This window comes from Perissodus microlepis, chromosome 17 (assembly GCF_051167445.1).
Source record: "Perissodus microlepis isolate ML-2025 ecotype Zambia chromosome 17, ASM5116744v1, whole genome shotgun sequence".
Lineage (NCBI taxonomy): Eukaryota > Metazoa > Chordata > Actinopteri > Cichliformes > Cichlidae > Perissodus > Perissodus microlepis.
In genome coordinates this window covers 2,241,269-2,264,605 of record NC_140477.1, presented here as the reverse complement: position 1 = coordinate 2,264,605, position 23,337 = coordinate 2,241,269, and the positions used below count along the sequence as shown (strand labels likewise).

Below are 23,337 nucleotides of genomic sequence, written 5' to 3'. Positions count from 1 at the left end.
ACGACTTAGATACACACTATGATGCATTTTGCCTTATTAAGTCTAATAACTGGGGTCTAATTACTCACTTACAGTCTATCTATCATGACCACTTGATAGGACGATCAGTAACAGCTACCACATTACGCTTCACACAAACTCCAAAAGTTGCCTTTACCTTTGTACAGATTGGCTGGGGCTTGGCAGGTATGTCCACAGCTATTTGAGCAGCACTTCCTGGGGGAGGGGCAGTGCTGGTCTGACGAGCAGCTCTCCACGCAGGCCGCGGCAAATCCTGTGGCTCGCTGTGGCGGAGGGCAGTCTCCCTGACGAGACGACCTTAACGAGGCCAGAAACTCCCTGCTTGTCACACACTCTGTCTGCTTCTGAGAGTAAAGCACGGTGGGTGTAATTATTATTACAGTTGACACATCACAGAAATAACACACAGTGTATAGGAACACACACGAGGGCACAAAAACACACAGTAAGGGTGAAAGCGCTTCCTGTGGTATACTCCTACTGTCTGTTTAAAGGCTGGTCCAAAAAGCTACGTGTGTGTGCTTGTGCATGCGGGTGCATGCGTGTGCGTGCATGTGCGCATTTCTCTGTTTGTGCAGACAGCTGTAGATCGGGAAAATGTAAACACAAGCTTTCACTAATAGCTCTGAATTACTCTGTGTTCATAACCAGCGAGCCAATCAGCCATCCAGCGAGCAACACGCTTCAGCTATTGTGATGAAAAACTAATCTCTCAGAAAGCCACAGAAACCGGCTTTACAAATAAACAGGCCACACACACTCACACAAAATGCACATAAAACTGTTGCACAGTGTCCCATGTATACTAGAAGTGCACAAAGCTTTATAAAAACACACACAAACGCTCATTTATTGCACAAGGTCAAAACAGCTTTGTGGTGCCAACAAAAGCGTGCGTCTGCAAAGAACGACAATGCCACCGAGGCTGCTGAGACTTGCACAAGAGCACAAAAACGCCACGCACTGTTTCCGTCTTACCTCGCAAGACTTTGGAGATGCCACCTTCCTGGTTTCCCACAGTTCTTTGCATGGCTGAAGGCACTACACATAACCCAACACAATGGAAGAAAACAGAAAAAAACAAAAAATTAATAAAATAAGAAAATATGCATGAGGCACATTTCAGCATTTTAGCACATTCATGTAGATTCCTGCTCAGCACAAAAGCTGGAGGCTCCATCCAAATCTAACCTGCTAACACCTGTAAAGATTCAAATTAAACATCTGTAATGTTTCCGTGATGCAGGGTTTATGTATTTGGACCATTTGATTCTGGTTTATTTAATATTCTAAAGTTCAGCTGACGTTCCTGGTTTTGGTTCTTATTGTTGTGCTTCTGCATTGTGTAGTATTTGTATATTCTGATTTTGGTTTCGTCATCTAGCCTTTATGGTTCTTTTTCCGCCTCCCCCGTGTTCCACGTTTCATGTTTAGTCACTCTTGTCTTCGTATCTGTTTATCTCTTATCCCCCCGTGTTTTGTGTCCCCTTGTCGGGTTACTCCCAGTCCTCGTGTCAAGTTTGCATGTCTGCATCTTGTTGTTAGTTTCATAGTCTCTGTCTCGTGTGTCAATCTGATTAGTGTCAGCTGTGTTCCCACCTGTGACCCGTTCCCGTTCGTTATCCTTTGTGTGTATATGTAGTCTCAATCAAAAGTTTAAGACCAATTGAAAAATGGCAAAAAATGCATCGTTTTGCATGGTTGGATCTTAACAAGGTTCCAAGTAGAGCTTCAATATGCAACAAGAAGAAATGGGAAGGGCGTCTACTGTCTGGAACTGTTGTCCATTTCTGTAAACTTCCCTTGCCATCCATCCCCAAAGGTTCTCAATTGGATTTATATCAGGGGAACATGCAGGATGGTCCAAAAGAGTGATGTTACTCTCCTGGAAGAAGTCCCTTGTCCTTTATGGCGATATTTAATGTAGTGTTGTCCTGTTGAATAACCCAGTCGTTACCACAAAGATGAGGGCCCTCAGTCATGAGGGATGCTCTTTGCAACATCTGGACACAGCCAGCTGTCATTTGAAGCCCCTGCACCTCCTGAAGCTCCATTGTTCAACTGAAGGAAAAAGCACGCCAGATCATTATGGCGCCCCCTCCACTGTGGAGCGTAGAAAACATCTCAGGTGGGATCTGCTTGTCATGCTGGTAACATTGGAAACCATCAGGACCATCAAGGTTACATTTGTTCCCGTTAGAGAATAAAACTTTCTTCCACCTTTCAGTGTCCCATGCTTGGTGCTCTCTTGCAAAGTCGAAATGGTCAGTTCTGCGGTGTTCAAGGAGACGAGGCCTTTGAAGACATTTTTTTGTTTTTGAAGCCCTTCAGTCTCAGATGCCGTCTGATGGTTACGGGGTTGCAGTCGGCACCAGTAACGGCCTTAATTTGGGTCGAGGATCGTCCAGTGTCTTGACGGACAGCCGATTGGATGCTTCGGCTCAGTGCTGGTAACATTTTTTGAGTCTTCCACTTGAGTTTTTGTTCCATAACCCTCAGGATCATTTAAGAAATTCCAAATGACCGTCTTACTGCGTCCCACCTCAGCAGCGATGGCGTGCTGTGAGAGATCCTGCTCATGCAGTTCAACAACCCGACCACGTTTAAAAAGGGAACGTTTTTGCCTTTGCCATCAGAACATCATGACAGTGTGACTACTTGACAGAAAAGGACAATGAATCCACAGATTTGGCCTTTTAAAGTCAAGTGGTCCTAAACTGTTGATCAGCTGTAGATCAGCTTGTTTCAGTTTAACAGTTGTTTTTAATAAATTGCTCAAAAACATGTTTTGTCTCACTTCCATTTCTTCTTGCTGCATGTTGAAGCTCGACTTGGAACCTTGTTAAGATCCAACCATGCAAAATAGGATTTTCTGACATTTTTCAATTGTTCTTAAACATCAGATCGGGACTGTATTGTCACTCCCTTATTGTAAGAAGTGGTTCCGGCTGTTTGGTTTCCCTCTCTGTCAGTGAGTCAGTTTATTTTGTATTGTGACTTTATGTTGTTGTTGTTTTTGTTGCCTGTTTTTCAGCATTGACGCTGTGATTTTTAGTTCAGTTCTGCGTTGCTGAGTCCTGCGTTTTGGGTCCATAACACTGCCTGCCACACACCTACACCTGCAGATATGACAACATCTGCTGTAATTCATGCACAATCCATTACCCGCTCTTTCTGGCACAGAGGAGTGTCTTTTTCGTTCCTGAGCTCCAGAACGACTCACAGAGCAGCAAATTGTTGCTCAAACTCACTGAGAGATGGTTAATGAGCATTAGACGTGTTGGCAATCTCACTTCATTACCTACACCATGCTAGCTGTTTCCAGCCTCCCTGCACATCCAGCCTGACCTGCTAGAGTGTAACCTCTCCTCTACGCCAGAGGGGAATGAGCACATTTCCCAAGCTATTCCTTGAAAATGGCTGAGGACTAAAGAAATATTAGCAAGACAAACAATAAATAACAAAGTGTCAGATGGTTTTAAGATTTGTAGAAGCAGATCTCAGTGTCCATGACTGTAAAGAAACACACGCTCCAAAAGCACGCACTCATCTGGTTTGCCACCTCAGTGAACTGGTGAATGATGGCTCTTACCAAATTAAAACCAGACAACGTATAAAAACTGCGGTTTCACCCTCACCCCCCCTCAGTCTCTCTTTTCTCTCTGTCTGTCTGTCTCCTTCAACTCCCCGGCGTGCCTGGCTTCAATCACTCCTCCGGTTTATTCCAACTCACTGATTCCAGAAAGAGAAACAGAATTAATGAAATGGCATCAGAAGTTTATCTTTGCACAAATTAATGGCTACCCCTGGATGAAAATGTCTTCTGTACAAAGCTCGTCTAGACTGGGTTTATTTTTAAATTGACTCATCTGCCGAGTGATGCTCGTTGATGTGAAAAAAAAGGACAAAAGTGTCAATTTAACAAAGGACAAATTCGAAGCTTCGACTTGCTGGTTGGATCTTCAAAATCTCCTTTTATTAATCATATCTGCAGCGTTACAAAACCTGGAGCTCAAATGCTTCATATGAGTCAGTGAGCACATGTGTGCATTGGTTTCCTGTCGTTAAGTCATTAACCTCTTCCTGCTAATGTCACAGAAAAATACTGATCAGGGATGCAACGACAATTAGTCGACAATTGGAGTTTTCATTAACTGGCTAATAATCAGGTAAAGTGACTAATTAAAAAAGATAACCGCCGGTTTCAGCCTTAGTCTGATAGTATCATGGAAGCTAAGTTATGTTAATATTTTCATTTTTGTAAATTATTGTAATTATTATAAAATTTGTAACCCAGCAACGGCCTTTTTTTCTTTCTTTCGCTGAAATATTGGAAGGATTTTCTTCACTCGACTAACACGAGTAAACGTAAATGGCTGAAAAAATATATATGTTGTGTGCGCAGTCTCTCATTCAAAATACAGAGGCAGTGAGGCAGAACCCACCGAGTGTTACAAGTTTGTGTTGTGACAACTTAAATTCCAAACTTTTATCGTTCGATAGCAGGTAACATGGCCAACACTGGATGCTTCGCGCAGGCAGAGGGAGTCTGTGTACGGAAGCTGCGACGTGCTTTTATGGGGAGCGAATAAATGTGATAAATTGCTTTTTTAAGAGAGTTGGTTGTGAGTTGATACACACAATTTGTCTATCTGTCACCTCTGTGTGGTTTTACATGGGGAATCAAGAGATGCAGTTGTTTTGACCTGAGATCTTGGAATGGGAGGAAACATGTTACACAGACCGACCTCTCAATTTATCAACACTGTGGCAAAAATCTCATTTTTTTCTACTTGTTCTGTTTGGGTTTGCATTCAGAACAGCTTACTGAATTGTGATGTGATGGTCGGTTCTCTTTACACTAAAATGTGTTTGAAGACATTGAAAACACAATGAACCAAATGCAAACACTTCAGTCATTATTCAAAGAAGCAAACCTCAAACCTCAGCAGCCACCTCGAAGCTTTTGTCTGCAAAGAAAATCTAAGGCAAGAAGAATTACTCATTAGTTATTTCATCGGTGATTTTTCTCCTTTGCTAGTTAATGATGTACTCCAGAAAGGGTGAGGAGACACTAAAATAACACACACACACACACACAAATGTAACTAGATCCTTAAGTTTGATGTGTTTCTTCACAGAGCTCCCAGGGGTCTCTTCACTCAACCACGTGCTGCTCTGAGCTTATGGTTGTCAAAATCTCCCCAAAAACACACACACACACACACACACACACACACACACACACACACACACACACACATATACACTCCAGCACCACTTCCAAACCCAGCCCACCCCCTCCTTGCTGCCGCTGATCAGTAACAGAAATATCAAATTTTTCATTCCCCTTCTCCCATTTATTACTCGCTCCTCTTTTTCTCTCCCTTTCTAAGCCACTTATTTTATAATCCTTTCTGTTCTTTTGTTCTTTCCATCCATTGTCTTCACATTATCGCTCTTTTTTTCTCCCACATGACCTCTGCTCCAATCTCTGTGCCATTATTCCTCTCTCCTCTCGTTCATCCTCCAACTTATCCTCTTCTTCTGCAATAAAAATCACTGTAGTCGAGTGTAGAAGGTTGATTCAGTCTGGAGCACAGCGGCTCTATAGTGTAGTGGTTTACACATTCACTTTACCAGCAAGACCAGTTTGGTCCCAGGAGAAGAAATCCATTTGGGGTTGCATCAGGAAGGCGTCTGCCAAATCAAACATGCAGAGCTACCTGCTGTCGTGACCGCTCGTGAATAAATACACAGTTAAATCCTACATGTAATGTTGTGCCATGCACATCTGCCACAAAACTGAGAACACAAATGTAGCAAGAGTGCAGCCAGTAAAATAATCATAGCAGGATAACTTGCTACTCCAGTAGAGCTATATATCATTTGAAAGCATGTTGGGCATGCCTGCAAAACAGAGTTTGGGATGTTAACCGCAGTTGTTGTTCACTAGTCAAAAAAGGCAATAAGAACTCGGGCTTGGGAACCGAAAACCATGGAGCTAAGCACACGTCCATGACACTCACACTGGGCTCCATGTTATCCACCATGGTGGCAGATGTTGCTGGCAAAGATGCTGCTGATGTGGATCTGCAGTGGTGAAAGTGCAGAGCTCAACAGATGGTTTTTAGGGGCATCTTAAATACTCCAACCCATGTCTTTTATCATATTCTAACATTTTTTTTCAGTGTTATAGATAACAGCATGGTGGCACAACGTTAGCACTGATCCCCCACACAAGAAAGTTCCAGGTTTGAGTCCACCAGCTGGCTGTGGCCTTTCTCTGTGGAGTTATATTCTCTCTGGGTACTCCAGTTTACACCCACAGCCCAGAGACATGTGGTTAATGGGTTCAGGTTAATTGGTGATTTTAAACTGGCTGTTATTGATATTGTTCTGTACTATTAAACTTTAAGCTGTACAATTTTTCAAACTTTAAAATACCTCGTATACACAGTATTTACACAGTAGTGGGACAAACAGTCTCTTCCACTTGTTGAATTCAGGTGTTTTCAGTCACACAGGTGTGTAAAATCAACCAGCTACCCAGACACTCTGCCTAACATTTGTGAAGGAATGGGTCACTTTAAAAACATCCCCAAATAATAAGATGCATGAAATTTCTTCCCTCCTAGATATTTAATGTTTAGTTCAAGTGATTTTATTGCGAGAGTTTAGGAAGCACAATCACACAGCTGGTAGCTCTGCGTGTTTGATTTGGCAGATGTTTACTGATGAAACCCAAACTGTGTCTCCTCTCAGGACTGAGCCAGTAGTCTGCTGCTTGTGAGATGGATGTATAAACCACTACACTGGAGGTACACGGTGCATAAAAGCAGCATACTCAGTGACTGCACTGATCAAATGTCCTGTGGGATTAAAGCCAACACAAGAAGTGTGCCTCTGGAGTTTAATGGCTGACCAGCTCCTGTAGTGTAATGTGCAGGTGGCCCAGTGCTTTTGTCCATATAGTGTAGCTTAGATACACACAGACTGTCACACTGTGTGGAGGGATTAGGGCTCAAATGCAGGGCGCAGGAAGAAGACTTACTTAAGCGAGCCAATCTATTGAGGCTAATGCAGGAGTTAAAAGGTTAACTAAGTCCAAGAGACAGACAGACAAGCCAGGACCAACTATCTGTCTACCTATCCATCTAAATACACACACACAAATATACAGGGGGCTGATGGGAGGTGAAAGTGATTAACACAGGTGTATGGAAGCTCGTTTCCGTCACAAAAAAAGTATCCATAACTCGAAATTTTGAGAAAAGTAACTCAAAGTTTCACGTTAGCGCTGCCAATCAGTAATCTACATGAATGATGTCATTTCCTTGTTACCTGGAAGCTGAAGCCCTCAGCTACAAATGCTACAGCTAAGCTACCGGTTTTACAGCCAGTCATGAATGTACAAATTGTATTTTCAGTATTTTCAGTGTGGCTTCACAAATGATGAAATCCTTGTGTTATTAGCTGAATCACAGCAAACGTGCTCTCAAAAGCACCAATTTGTGGTGATCCGGTTTTGAGTGCGCGTTCCTCTGCGCCATATCCTTCCAGGTAACAAGACAATGACCTCATTCACGTAGATTACTGATCGGCAGAGCTAACTCGAAATTTCGAGTTACTTTTCTCAAAATTTCGAGCTAACAAGTTGAAATTTCAAGAAAATAACTCAAAATTTCGAGTTATGGATACTTTTTTTTTTTTTTGTGGCAGAAACGGGCTTCCATACAGGTGAGACCAACCAGGGAGACAGGAAGTAAAATTGACACAGATATGAAATGAACATGAAACACAGAGATAAGAAGCATCACATCAGACATGACAACAGGGACAATAAAATCGGTAGAGAAAAACAAGAGGAAGCTAAAAGTGCAAAGAGGGAGTGAAAAGTAAAAAAAAGACTTGAACCAAAACACATTACTAGAAGATCTGCAACACGAAAGATAAATCAAGACTCAAATCCATGACATAAGATCCACAACGAAGATCCGAAGCTAAAAAATCCCACAATTAAATCCATGTATGAAAACCAGGCACAGGACTCAGAGACTAATGGACCGAAGCTGGAAACGTGTGGCATGAAGGAGCTACACACCTTACACACTCAAATATTCCTTAAATGTAATAAATCACTGAAACATGCATCCACTGTATTTGTATAAGAGGAGCTGGAAGGCAAAGGGACACTGTAGGACTTGAAGGCCACATGATGAGTTACGTGTGAGAGAGAGAACGCAGCAGACGCAGCTCAGGTCAGAGGTCAGCGATGTTACTGTTTAACACAGCAACACGCTGTAACAAAGCCAAGATTAATGACTGCCTAGGTGTCCATGTGTGCGCATAGTTTGCAGAGGAGCTCTTCACATATCTCTGTAATAATTAATCACACACGCATACACCTCGTCTCTCGGCCCTCCTCCGGTCTCGCCCGCTGTTTTACGGCCTCACCTGCCACAATAGAGGGATGACAGCCGCACTCGGCAAGAGGGTGGAGAGGAAATGGGAGAGATGTGGTTTCGGAGGAGGGGGGAGAAGTGAGTGTCAGTTGAAAAGGAGAGTGGAGATGAAAGACAAACAGTGAAGCAGGTCCAGAAAAAAAAGGAGGGCGAGAGTGACAGAAAAAAGAAAGACAGCCACCAGATGTGCTCACTCTGCACACACAGGCACTAGTGCAGGGGAGGCAACGTGGAAAACTGCTGCTGCTTATTTATGTGCTCATCCTGTCATCGGCTCTTCAGAGTTTATTTAGCTCGCTGTAACCTGCGGTACAAAGACACAGGTGACAAACTCAAGGAAAAAACAACACAAAGTGATTCAGTGCAACCTGGCGTTGACTCTCCTTCTGCACCGTTCTCCCCAAATATTTCCTTCATTTGCTTTTCAGTTGATGGAGGTGGAGAGCACCATCTTAAATCTTCCACAGCCTCTCATAGGCTTTCAGCTGGGTTCAGAGTCCACAGCGTATGAGTCACACCATATTCATATTCACCAAACCACTCGGTGAGTCTTCGCGTCCTGTGGATGAGGGAACTGTTATCCTGGAGGACGCCACATCCATCATTAGAAATGTTTTATCACTCTAGACTTCTAAGGGGACACGTGGACCCGAAACCACAGCAGCAAGACTCATCCCAACGCAAAACTGGATCCCCACATTTGATTGTTCATATTGCTTTACAGTGTGAATAGAATTTGGGTGATTTAGTTGACCGTTTAAACAGTTTTAAATTAAAGTTGATATGAACTCTATAATTTATAAATAAATATGTAAATGTGTTTAACGGAGCTTTACTGATTCCCCAGTGCAAGAGAGAGAGAGTGCTTTGTATCTTTATCCTGGTAAAGACATTAAAGCTCCATCAGTTTGTATCACCTTCAATCATCAGCTATTTTAGGAACTTGAAGGCTTTTTTCCAGGTAAAAAATAGCACCCTCGTGAAGTTTTCACCTGAAAGTAACCAAGCTGATTTCCAGCAAAGCTTACCTGTGCTAGACTCGGCCCTCTTAATGACAAACCTTGCTAAGACACATAATAACTTGTCTGTCATCAGGTTAAAGGTGTATTGTCAAATGAAAGTCTGCAAATCACTTCAGAAGACAGGAGGATTCTTTCTTTATTATCTAAATACTGACACGTGCATGCACACACGTGCACGCACACTACGGGCTTTGTGGCATTTGAGTGAAAAGCAGTGGAACAAATTCCAAAAATCCCATTGAAAAGCATGTTAGACTTTTTCCAGACTTTTGGAAAAACATGCAAAACAATGAGAGCTAACTTAAGACGGCAGCTTGTGGGAGGAGGGAAAGGGCTGCAAGAAAGATGATAGAGAAACGGGAAGAGACTGGTATGAAGCATAGGAGCGAAAAAAGACGAATGCTTGTAGTTAGTTTAGTGTTTAACTTCCTCACCTCTCGAAGCACATGTGCCCACAAAGGACCTCTGACTGAATAGTACCAGAACTTCCTCCCTTTAACCATTCCCTAACCCTCTCTTTGCTTTTTCCCAATGAACAGATGCTGGACTAACAAATAAAGTATGGACAATAAAGAAACTCGTGTTTGGTGCCTGGTGGTGGTTAAACTATTTAATTTGACAGCTTGATAGAGTTAACTCTTTTAGCCAAGTACATGTTATATATGTACCAACCAGCAACTCGCGACTTGACAGCTATTTGACGTGTTGGCACAGCCAGGATGGGTGATTGGAAATGACTGTGGGAAAAGTGGAAAAGAGCTGAATATCAAAATGTTGCCAGGAAAGGACATGGAGGCTTATATAAGCTGTTGTTTGCAGCTGTTGCACTTCCAAATTAAGCAAGACAGAAGGATCTCCTCTAAAATCTAAGGAGGAGAAAGGAAGAGTGCTGCAGACTGGACCGTGGAGTCAACTATTTGATAAGTGAACCCTTTCCCATAGTCCTCGGACAGGTAGAGCTAACACAGAGAGGGAGACGACCGTTTATGTGCACACACAGCCCGTTTGGATTTGCCAGTCAATCTAACATGCATGCATTAACTTGCGTCTTTGGACATGGAGAAGGTGCAAACTTCACACAGAAAGGCTCCAGATATGATGCCAGCTAGCAATTCGGTGGCATGATTCCCATGACACATATAACCCATCGGGCAGTGTTCTCTGGAAGTTGCAGGGGGGAGAATATGAAACTTAAAGGACGTGATGGAAGGGAAGGGCACCTCATCTGGTCCGGACAGCGACAGACTGATAGCTCTTACTCAAATCTGTGGGTACATGGCAGTTAATGGAGCGAATGTGAATTCTGCAATGTGTCTACAATTTTTCACGAATGCTCTGCAATGTACTGGAGTGTCTACAAATCCCACCTGACCTGGAGAATTGCTTTAGGAAACACCAGGAGATGCTGGAGTACGGAACAAGTACAAAAGTGTAAATCTGCCACAGCTCTTATGATAGATAGATAGATAGATAGATAGATAGATAGATAGATAGATAGATAGATAGATAGATAGATAGATAGATAGATAGATAGATAGATAGATAGATAGGTTGGTTGACCCACAGACCTACTGCAGTAAAGTCATGTAAATTCAGAGCAATAAATTAGATGGGAAGAATGATGGGATGATCACTATATAAATGAGCTCCTTTGTTCCTCACCAGATCTGTTTATTGTTAGACATCCTACTGTCTTAAACACCTGGTACACATTACTACATCTGCAATATGTATGTGTGTGAGTGTGAGTGTGTACTCATATCTTTGTGGGGCCCAAAAATTGGAAGTTTACTATACTTATGGGGACCAAAATCCTGGTCCCAACGAGTTTAAAGGCATTTTTGAGACTCAAAATGTGGTTTTAGTGACAGGGTTACAATTGGGTTATGGTTAGGTTTAGGGTAAGGGGCTAGACAAGATATGAATACCCAACATTTGTGTGTGTGTGTTGAGTGTGTGTGAGAAGTGAGAGATAAAAGGAGGAAATAGAAAGATAGAGGAATTGAGTGAGGGCTGTAGTTTAGTTTTTGTGAGCTCCCATGAAAGAGAGCGCACTGACGGTGTGACACAAACCATGTGTGTTATGGCAGCATCCGCCTGGTTGGTGTTTGTCTCCGACAGAGAGACGTATGCAACACACAGATATATATGAAGCTCTACAGAGGTGCATTCCTTTACCTGTGATCTTGTTTCATCACATTCTTTAAATTCCTTTGTATTTGTTGTGTAAAAAGGCCTCAGCTCACCGGAGCTACAACTTCTGAGAAATATAGAGGACTGTGCAAAAGACAAGCACCCACTGGGTGGGAGTATGCTGCGTGAGCAGATAGACTGTGTTACATATGCTGAATGTCAGTAAGTCCATCTTTGCTCAGCTTTGCATTAGGGAGTGAAAAAGGAGCTGAAGGGAGACAAACATTAGTCCCAAATTGTTCCATAAAAGTCTCCATCAAAAGTTACTGAGCATGCTACACTGCCAAAAGGCTTTATGAGATCCTCCGGTCGAACGTCGAAGGTTAAGACTGAGTCATTGTTGTTAGATTTGCCTACCTAATAACCCTAAAATTGGGTTTATAAGCACAAGAAAATGTAGTTCCCGAGAGAAAGCGCCTGAAATCAGACAATCAGAGGCATGTTTTTCCTTCAACAGATCAACGGCTAACGACTCCCTGCTACTTCCTCCCTTCTGAGTTTCTCATTCTTTTTTCTCTCCGATTGAAATGATCTAGACCGCAGCTGAATATAGAAACGTGACCGATTCGGTTTTACAATATCAGCTTATATTTTCGCTATAACTGCTTTTGGTTAATAAGAACATTTCAGATCAGTGTAACATCACATAGTTTATCCAGCGCAGAGTACAAATCCTAACAGTGTCCATCTGTCTGTTTTCTTCACTACTTATCCAATTTAAGGTCGTGGGGGAGCCGCGCTCTATCCCAGGGGGCAGGGTGCACTGTGAACAGGTCACCAGCCTATCCCAGGGACATCACAGAGACACAGACGATCATTCGCTCCCACACTAAGACCTACAGCCAATTTTGGATCATCAATTCATGCGTGTCTTTGGACAAAAAGCAGTTTCTGAAGGCACACATGATGCTGGCTTTTAAGATCAGGTTTCATTTAACTGCAGCTTTCAATCAAGAAGGTTGTGTCTGTGTGGATGCATTGAAAGTGCATTGAAAATTTACTTCTGCCCACAAAAGCTAACTGTACGAGCAGTAACTGCAGCACTCAACCAAGACAAAACCTCACATGTGTGGTAGCTGCTTACTTCTACAAGAGCAGCTGTTGAAGCAACACCGGAGAATCAACGTTTTGGGATTTACTTACCTGGATGATTGAGCATGCATCAAGACATATACTGCACGTGCTCATGAGTATGTTTGATCGCATTCGTGATGTGTCATAAACGCCACAGTCAAGTTGACAGCAAATACCTGATGAGATTTTGAAACCTACATACTTGTAAAGTGAAAGAAACCATTTTTATATGTTTCTGCTCTTTTTTAGAGGAAAGGACTTTGTCGGGCTCACTGTGATTTTTCAGTATGTGTGTAGATATAGATATATATATGTATCCTGAAAGTACATTATTAAAAATAAACAGTACTGCATTGTTGCAACCTTTTCTGAGGAGAAGTCAGATTATCCCCAGAGTCATGTGGATATATTGAATGTTGCTGAGATGTTTCAGCGAGAACAATAATAGAGACTGTCTCACATTACAGCGACTGGAGTCTCTGGTGTGACCAAATCACTCTTAGCGATCCTTATCTGTCTTTCTGTATCTCACAGTAACCCATCATCATGATCAGGGGTTAAAAATCAAACCAGAATAGAGCAGACTAGAGTTCTCTTCATTTTTAGCAAAAACCTGTGAAACAACAAGACGTAAACTGTGCAGTGTGCAACGCTCCCAGGGTGCATAATCAATAAAAAGCAGCAAAGTCTGAACATCTCTCAAACATCCAGTTAGCAAATACGCACACCTTGAGAGCATTAAACACTGCTGGACTTCTTTCGCTATGCAATTCGTTATTTTGATTAATCTTGGCAATTACGGCAGAGGACTAGGATATGTGCTTTTCTGCTCTAATTTATTTTGCTTGGCCTACTGCGGTGACTTTTACAAATTGGGCTGTATCCTCTTTCAACAGGCTGTAAAACAGTAAGAATTAATAACTTTGCAATTCAAACAAGCAAGAAGAGACACGGTGCACGTCTGTGCAGTATCACGCTGTCTGAGAGGAAAACTGCGGTTTACACAGCGTCGATCTCCGCTGGCCAGTTTGAGAGACTGCCGCTGGACCTCGATTACAGTGCGTGCCGGTATTCACACGTGTACAACAGCAAAACACAAAGACGTGGCTTTAAACTTCTGTTTCATATTTTCTGAAACGATAGGATGTTTCTTTGTAGAAGCAGCAAACTGGGAAGAACTGGAGAAGTCGAGACAAAGGAAGGGATTAGTGTGGGCAGGTCAAAGGAACAATATCTGTTTGTGTTTTTTTGTTTGAGGTGACGGCGGGGGTAAGTGTAGTTGAAAGTTGATGTTTCGCTCAGCGTGGTATCCCCTGCAACGGTCTGGTGGTTGAGCGTTCAGTGGGGGCTCTTGGCCGCTGTTGACACTAACCCCCACTGACCCCATTATAAACGCATACACACTTGACTGAAATACACGCTATACAGAAAAGGCCTCTCGCTGTGCCTGTTTGTACCTTTTCCATTATCCAACTGTCTTGTGAATTTGTAGCAAAGCTTGGAAATGTCGTAAGAAGTGAAATACTGCTCAGGTGTGCTTCCAGCTGGGTTGAGGCTTTTCGATTTGTCTGAACTCGAACGAGGAGTTCAGAAAACGCATCAATAAAAAGTTAGAGTCTTTCGAGAAGTCGAGAGTGAGTTACGGTCAGTGAGTAAAAGGTCGTGATGGAAGGTTATTTGAAGGACATTTTTCATGTATTGTTACTTATAGCAAAGAATCATTATCTTTGTACGGTCCTTATAGTACACTTTTCTAAGAGAGCACTGCACAAACGTTTCTCTTTACTGCAGTGACCACTGTCAAAGAAACTGTCCAGATGGTTTTGCACGGTGCATCAAAATCCAACAATACGTTCCTGCATTCACAATTCCCCTAAATTTTGATAAGATCACCAACACCACCGGCTGAAAAATGCCCCAAATCGTGACAGAGCCTCCCCCGTGTTTCACTAAAGGCTGTACACACTGGCTGTTCTACCTCTCTCCACGCCTCCTCCTTCAAATTTGGATTCATCGCTCCATATCCACTGCTGCCACTGAGTTTTAGTCCAGTTCTTGTGTAATTTGGCATACCGCAGCCTTTTCCCCCTGTTTCACTTCCTTAAGAATGGCTTCTTGACAGCCACCCTTCCACTGAGACCATTTCTGATGAGGTTTTGGCGAATTGCAGATAGATCAACTGAAGTTCCAGATGCATCTCTCAGGTTCGGTGTCAGGTCTTTGCTGGATTCCTTCCTATTTCTTAAGGACATGACTTTCAGATACCGTTCATCAGCTTTAGATAAAGTTTTCAGGCCTCCCACTTATTCTTTTGTCCTCCACTTGTCCAGTTTCCTAAATTTCTTTAAGGACACTCTGCACTGTGCTGAGATATGTCAGGTTTTGGCTCTTAAGGAATCTTTTTGCTTTTTACGTTATATTTTGGTATTTTTCATAGTTTCAACAAAAGAAATTACAAATTATGTGTTTTGTGATAAACTGCTAGTAACAACGTACTTAAACAACATGCTTGAATGATTCACAGGCGAAACAAACAAAACCACTCCACTGAAAATGAACAATAAAGTAGCCAAAGTTCAAAGAAGAACTTTGAAAGATCTCAGAAAACCTGAAGAAGTCTGGCTGCTGGCTGGTTGCTCAGGACTTTTGCACAGTACTGTGCATTTCCCTGGATTTAGGTTTTTAGCATTTAGTATTTACACATTTAAAACATGATTATTAACATCCAAACAGTGGAGAACTAGTTTCAGTCTTGTGTGTTGGCCTGCTATAAGACTACGATGGGAAACACTGCTGTAGAGCGCACAGAATGGCAGCTAAAAATACCGGGCACGGAAACGCTTCCTGAACCAAACAATGAATTACCACACGTGCATGTTTGCACACACACACACACACACACACAGACCCTGAGCCTACTGACAGTGTAAAGTGAATAAGCACGTTAATTTTTGCTCCATGGAGGATGGATAATGGGATACAGAGGAGAACATTATTTGAAATGAAAACACAACCTGTGCTATTACGAAAGCAATGTGGAGGCTTAAAGATTCCACAGGAGAGTGAATGGATAGGGACACTCTCACCAAGTTCCTTTTCATTTTGAGGTGGGCCACTATGAGGCACTTGGCCTTCTAACGTGCAGTTGCACAATCAAGTTTGTTGCTACAGACTCAGGATAGTTTAGAGTATGCTCTTGTACACACCGAGGACAAAAAACACGTGTGCATATTTTTCTGCTCATTTTCAATTGACGCTTCCAATTATTTAAATGTGCCAGCTAATCAAACCGAGATAATATGCTGAAAAACGATATTCAGTAACACAGCCACAAGCATGCATGTGTTGAGTTTAAAAGGCTGCTTTAATCATGTGACAGGAGGCAAATCTGTGCCAAACGCATTTAGTACAACTACTGCAAAGATCTCACTTCCTCTGATCTTTTTCACATTTTTGTCTTTGGTTTGACTCTGCGGTCCTCACCACAGATGGGCAGCAACGCAGTACTTTTTTCAGGTAAGGAGTAAAGTAAGGGATTAGCATTGCAAAAAAAGTAATTAGATTACTGTTACTTTCCTATAAGCATGCAGCGTTACTGCGCTACTAAAGTGTGATTTTGATTTTGAGAGTGTACGACGTTCGTGGCAGCAACAGACGTGTGCAGATCAACAGTGGATAATATGGAGTGATGGAGAGAGTACGACCGTGCAGCGTTTAAAGCTTGGAAGTACTCACAATACTTTGAGTTTGATTCTGTAAAAAGCGACAAAAATATTAGTGTCCACTGCACACTCTGCGTGGGAAGAAAACTTCTTTCTACAGCGAAAAATTAAACTTCAGCTCTGAGCGAGCAGCGAGCACGCTGCCACGGGAATGTGACATTCACAGAGAAACCCCCGGATCCTCCCACTGACATGTTGCTGTGTTTTACTTGCATCTATTTGAAAGAGTGAGTGTAAACACAAAAAATGATTTTATTTTAGGTGCTGGAATATGCAGAAAATAGGTTTAAATGTTAAAACCATTTCTTCAAGTCAAAGACTGTTGCATATAATTTAAGGTTTGCTTGATATATAAAGTTAAAAGATTAAAATTAATAAAACAAGTTTTAAAAAGAGACTTTTTCATATGATTCAGTTTTATATAATGGATTATGGAGAAAAAAATTACAATTGGGCTGAAAGGTCTGTTGCTTTATTACGTATTCAGGTTGGGTAGCATGTTTTTAAAAAGTAACAAAATTACTTTTGAAAATAAGCAATCAATAAAGTAACAGGATTACTTTCTTAGGGAAGTAATCAGTAATAAGTAACTAATTACTTTTGAAAATAAGTAATCAGTAGAGTAACGGGTTTACTTAATGGAGAAGTAATCAGTAATTAGTAACTAATTACTTTTTTCAATTAACTGGTCCTCACTGCTAACTCTGGAGCCAGAGTTTTATGCAGGTGAAGTTGATTTACGGCCCTGCTGAATCTCCATAGACCTTAATAAATGCCATCATTTGCATTTGTACTTTTATGCTATCACGAGAAAACTGTAACTAAACTGTTGCTATTAGCAGTGGCTAGTGGCAACTAGCAGTAGCTAGTTGCTGTAGCTAGTTGGTACAGCAGCTAGCTACAGCAACTAGCTACTGCAGTACCACTTTGAGAAAGTTAGATAAACTTTACTATTACCTTCTGATTAACAGAATCCGACTGATACAGGATTTCTACGGCTGATATTTAGAAAAGATATATTATATTCAATATTTTTTTTCTTTCTGATACGCAAAACATAAACAGACCTCCATTAACATTTGTTATGTGAAGTTATTCATTTACTCATTTCCACGCTGCCCGACTCTGCTCGGATTAGCTGGTTTTTGTGTTTGCGATGTTTTAAACACATGTTGTGAACAGATACGTGCAGACTGCCCTCTGGTGGACAAACTATGCAACATCAACACTGATAACAGGGTTGAAGGATGTTTCTCCTGTCTCTTCTTTACTTTTTAATTTTCATTTATCGACCATTATAAAGGCAGATACCGCTCAAAAAACAGGCAGATAGATAAGATTGCAAATAGTAAGGGTCTGCTGAGGAATCAGTTGTGCTCCATTGTAGATGATTTGGTCTGTGTCAACACAATGTGTAGGTCATTTTCAGGGAAGGTTTTTTTGGCAGGCTATAGCTTTGGACACTGCGCAGGGTATGCTGCTAAAAGAAGACGAACCCGGGCATTCGCTCCTATTTTGTTTAGGGGTTAGGACTGTTTCTTGATGTCTGAGGTAACGGGACAATGAGGGGTTGTTTATATGCTTAATGTTCCTGGTAAGTCTTGGACCAAATTAACAAATTGGTATGATGTCATAGCCCAAGCTTGTGAGTGTGTGTAGTATTTACCTGAGCACAGCGTCTGTGGTTTTCACACCAAACCAGGACTTGGTCACTCTAAAAAGAACAGAGAGGATGAGGAAGGATTAGAACAAACACAGACAGAGAAAAATAAATCTTGACGTGTTTCCTTCCCCACATTCAATCCCTTTATGTGTGACTACTGCATAACGCACAAGGAGACAGAAAGCAAAATATTGTTGCTTAAAAGGTCACTGACAAAATTACATAACTAGCCATGCGAACAGACACACACTCCACCTTTCTCTTATTTAGGTAATTATCCTCTGGGTGAAAAATGACTAAACATTCTAGGTTTGCGGCTGCAGAACCAGACAGGGACAACGTCACTCAGCGAGATGTATGGTTATGTGTGCATCTGTAAGTGTGAGTGTTGCACTCTTCATTGCTGAGTGAGTCAAGACCACCGGTAAACACGGCTGCTGTAACCAATATGACAGCGGTATCCGACATGTCATGACCACACGGACAAAAATAAAGATCAACCAAACCAACCCACCCTTATCACACAGAGTTTTCCCTTATTTGACTCTGTGCACCGTCTAGACAACAACTATACTGAACTAATTAATCTATTTATTTTGTATCATTCATGCAATGACACTTCTATAAATTCATAAGAATGGGCGAGAGGCTACGTACACACTGGGCGGGCTGCCAGTCCTCCATCATACCGTATTTTAAGGCGCACTGTCGATGAACGGGTCTGTTTTCGTACATAAGGCGCACCGGATTATAAGACACATTAAGCGGAACAGTCAGACAAGTTAAACTTACTCAACTCATTCTTCTTGCTTCCTCCACTTCCGTACTATTGATTCATTAATGTTGAATTCTCCGGCAGCTGCTCTATTCCCATGTTGTTGCAGTATATTAATGACTAACCTCGTATTGTGGATGGATTATCTCAGTTGTTCTCCTGACTGAAGTTTGGTCCGTTTACAGCAGGGGTGTCAAACTCAAATACACAGTGGGCCAAAATTCAAAACTGGAACAAAGTCGCGGGCTAACGTTAATATTTATTGAAATATATTTTTTCCTCCAGATATAAGAATGAATCTTTTCTTATGGACTCAAACACGTTTTGCTGAAAAACTGAATATGGAACAAGTAAAAGCTTAATACTAAACAATATATATATTAGCTGTATAATACCAGTAGGCCAGCTCTGATAGTAATTTGGTATGGCTTCGCGGGCCAAATGTAAGTAGGCTGCGGGCCAAATTTGGCCCGCGGGCCAGAGTTTGACACCTATGGTTTACAGCATCCTGCCATGCGATTGCATTTGTCCCTAACCATCGGGAACCCTCACGTTAACTTTTATCGAGTGGAAAAAAGTTGGCGTTCATCCTCCAGCTTCACTGTGCTAATGTTATGCTAACATAGCTGTGTTGCTAGCGATCACATAGCACATCATTATATACCAGCTAGCCCAACTTCAGTAACCCTACAAACGTCACTGCTGTTTAGTTTTCTGTCTTCATTTATGTTGGAAGTGATAGCAGAGCTGTACGTTTGAATTTTTCAGAAACCTCTCAGTCAGAACATGCTATATCATGTTTAGGTGGAAGCTAGCGAGCTAACTTCCTGCTAACTTCTAACTCCATTAAATTCTGTTTTCATGGATGCCTGGATGTTAAACTTAATTGTTACACCTGGTAAAGCAGCAACGCTGATTATTTTATTAAAGATGAAAGAATTTAGAGAGTTTTTTACTCTCAGTGATGCCGCAGTGTTCGTTTGACTTTGGGACCTGAAGCAGACGGAGTTTTGGACCCAGATTGGGGTCGCAGCAGATGGCCCCGCCCCTCCCTGAGCCTGGTTCTGTCGGAGGTTTCTTCCTGTTAAAAGGGAGTTTTTCCTTCCCACTGTCGTCAAAGTGCTTGCTCATAGGGGGTCATATGATTGTTGGGTTTTTTTCTTGGTATCTATTATTGTAGGATCTACTGTACAATATAAAGCGCCTTGAGGTGACTGTTGTTGTGATTTGGCGCTAGAAAAATAAAATTGAATTGAATTGAATTGAATAGATTACTCTGCCAGGCTTCTGACTACGGTAGCCGCAATGCTCCGACAATCCATCAAGTGGTGCGGCTTCGTAGCTTACCAAAGTCGTACTAAAACATTTTTGATGGATTTTTGAGCGCCGTGTACCTCATAAAATCGGTTCGAGGTCAGTGAGCACAACCAGAATTCATACATAAGGCGCACTGTTGATTTTTGAAAAAATTAAAGGATTTTAAGTGCGCCTTATAGTGCGGAAAATATGGTACTTTGGATTGAACGTGGAGAACTATTATCCATGAACACAGTGTGGCTGTTTCACAGTGTGGCTGTAACTACTCACAGACCCGCTTTTGAGCCCTTAAACTGGCGTAAAAACAAACTATTAAGTTTTCATTTGGTTTTTCTGCAATAATTCGAGGATTTTGAGTCATTTTGATGCCTTTAAATAGCAATTTCTACCAGCTGTTTTGAGCTTCCTTTGGCAGGATAGTCAGTTTTGGCACAACAGGTGGCCCTTCCCTCTGAAATGCTTTGTCATCATCAGAAAAACCATGATGCCTTTGTGCACCTTCAAAACAACTATTATAATACTTGTAACTGCCTGTTGTTATGTGGCTATGCCTTCAGAGAGAAAGACTGAGCCTCTAGTGTGTGTTGGATAAGCTCCCTCAACAACTCTTAAACCCTCTCCTGAGTGAGCTGTATTTAGCCTGAACCAGCTCAACTCTTTGCACACACACACACACCCTTTTCAGGGTTTTAGGTTAGCATTTGTTCTTCTGGTATTATGAGGGCTATGGGGTTATAGTTAAGGTGACAGTGCTGGGGTTAAAGGTTAGAGATTAGGAGTTAAGGGATTTCACGGTACCGAAGATGCTGAACTGACGCTTTCGCTTGTAACGCTCAGAACGGATGCACATTGTTATCGATGGATGGAGGCTGACTTGTGCAAGCGCTAAGCCTGGAAGTGAAGAAATTACTGCCACTAGATCAGTCATGGGTGATGAAGGTCTTAAACCTGAGACAGACTTTGAAATAAAGTGTTCAGACAGGCCTGTCAGACAGTTAAATGCTGACTATAAGACGGGGAACACAGCTCCACATTCTTGTTTTACATCTCCAAAACCAACAAACCGCAAGTCACCTCAGATTTCTAAAGAAACCGTCCATTGAGTGTATGTGTGAAAATGATTAGAGCCCCAAATTCGACATAAATTTTGTTTGCCTCATTCCTCTCATACTCTCACGCCGTGCACTGCTACAGCTGCTTACTGCCTCACTTGTCCAGCTGTTGGCAGCAGTGAAGAATTGGTCAGCTTTCAAGAAAAAGACACAATGAGCAAAGCTTGAAGCAAAGCTTCAAGGTTTCCCAGTATCTATAAGTATCTAAAAAAAGAGGTATTCCTGACCTCTGACATTATACCTCCGTGATCACTAAATGACTAATGATGGGGCAGACACCCTTGGCTTAATAGTAACCTGTGCTGGAGGTTTAAAGGGATAATGCTGCTGCACACCAGCCTTTAAACGGCAGAGAAGAGAGAAGGAAGGCGGAAGCAGTAGCACATTACAGTAATTGTGTAAACCCCAATGAATAGATTAGCAACAAGTCTGTGGGGAACAATAAATGCAGAGAAGAACAGATGAGGCAGAAACGAAGGAACCGGTGTCATGGTACCGCATAGAGACACGGAGAGAAACACTTCCCTCCTCTGCTGACTTCTAAGCTTGCTAATACTGTCTGCAGTACAAAAACCCTGTTGCTATGGATACACATCTTATAGTAGCTTCTTCTTCAGTCTCTCAACATTACAACTGACATAACATCTCAGACTGATTCTGCTTGAAAACACAAACTGAATGTGAGCCTGGAAGTTTAGCCAGGTTCACTTTTACACTCAAGTTAAATTTATTTAGATAGCAACAATTGATTTACAGCACCAGCCGCCTCGAGGCGTTTCATATCGTAAGAGAGAGAAAACCTCCGCAATCCGATGGTGGGGAGGAAGAACTCCCTTTTATCAGGAAGAACCGGGCACAGGGAGATGCAGCTGAATGACGATGAAACAAAAGGGAGTGCACACTCTGAATCTACACTGAAGAACATAGAACGGCTAAATATCTATTTCTGCATAAATTCAGCGTTGCAACATTGAGGTGTATCATTGAAGTGTAAGAAAATATGCTTCCATTCAAAAACAAAACAGGAAAACCTTTATGTGCCCTCGCAGAAATACTACATGCACTTCACAAGGCAGTCTACTGGGAGGGTTTGTTTGTGTGAATTTTACTGGCCAATGTTAAATCTTACTCTGTGAAACATTTTTGCTTGATGAGTCCGAGCTGTTATGCTACCACGTACCCAAAAGGCAACTCAGATATCCATTAGTGCAATCAGTTGGTGATGTTCAGTGCTGCTACCTGCTGCTAGGAGTACTTTCTGATGGGTTGTATAATTTACCACTTTTAATACTTTTGGCTTTTGTTCTTCACATTTCCCAGAAGCTCTTTCTGAAGCTGCCAGATGAATTTATATGAACTTTTGGGTATTAGGCTAGCTTTTAGCAAGAACCTAATAATGACAAGAGTATGGGTGAGAGAGAGAGCGCTGTTATCTGGTCTATTAAAGCTGCTGTAAGTATGAACCCTCCATTTCTCCCCGTGTGATTTCTGAACAGTGGAACAAAATAATAAATCAAGTGCAAATCTGTCAAGTTTGTGCTGTTTTCTTAGCAAACACACACCGTGGATAGATATCGGTTGCTACGAAGTATTTGATGTAGGTATATAGGTAGTCCAAAGTTTTATGTTTTATGTTTGTCAACATCACGCTGCTTTGTGCCGCTTATAGATCCTTAAGCAGGGTTGTTTGAACATTCATGCACCATCAGAGGGATTACGGAAGCGGAGGATTAGCCTCTTTTGGTCACCCTGTCACTCCTTCTGTGTTTCATTTGGACTCACTGCCTTTCCAAGTCTCCGCATTTCTGCCAACTCCTGTAAAAATGACAGGAGAGGACTTAAAAATGACACCGATGATAAACTATAGATCTTCCAGCGAAAGTACCGAGGACAGCTAAGTATCTCCAGATTTTCACAGAGGAGATATAAAGCCGTGTTCCCCCCTGCTGGCCTCACATCTTCATCCTCGCTCT

At 41.9% G+C, this 23,337-nt stretch overlaps 1 protein-coding gene across 3 annotated transcripts in view; it reads right to left on the bottom strand.

Moving 5' to 3' along the window:
• The window catches only part of anos1b (anosmin 1b), a 48,372-nt gene that overhangs the window by 17,364 nt on the left and 7,671 nt on the right, over positions 1 to 23,337 (bottom strand). For 2 of the 3 annotated variants that reach the window (XM_084910479.1, XM_084910477.1), the window contains exons 2-4: positions 18,164 to 18,211; positions 1,000 to 1,062; positions 158 to 365 (exon numbers count right to left, since the gene is read on the bottom strand). In XM_084910479.1, the coding sequence (XP_084766605.1) occupies positions 158 to 365; positions 1,000 to 1,062; positions 18,164 to 18,211 (319 nt within the window). The remainder of the gene's footprint in view (positions 1 to 157; positions 366 to 999; positions 1,063 to 18,163; positions 18,212 to 23,337) is intronic. The other variant, XM_084910478.1, reaches the window with a different exon arrangement.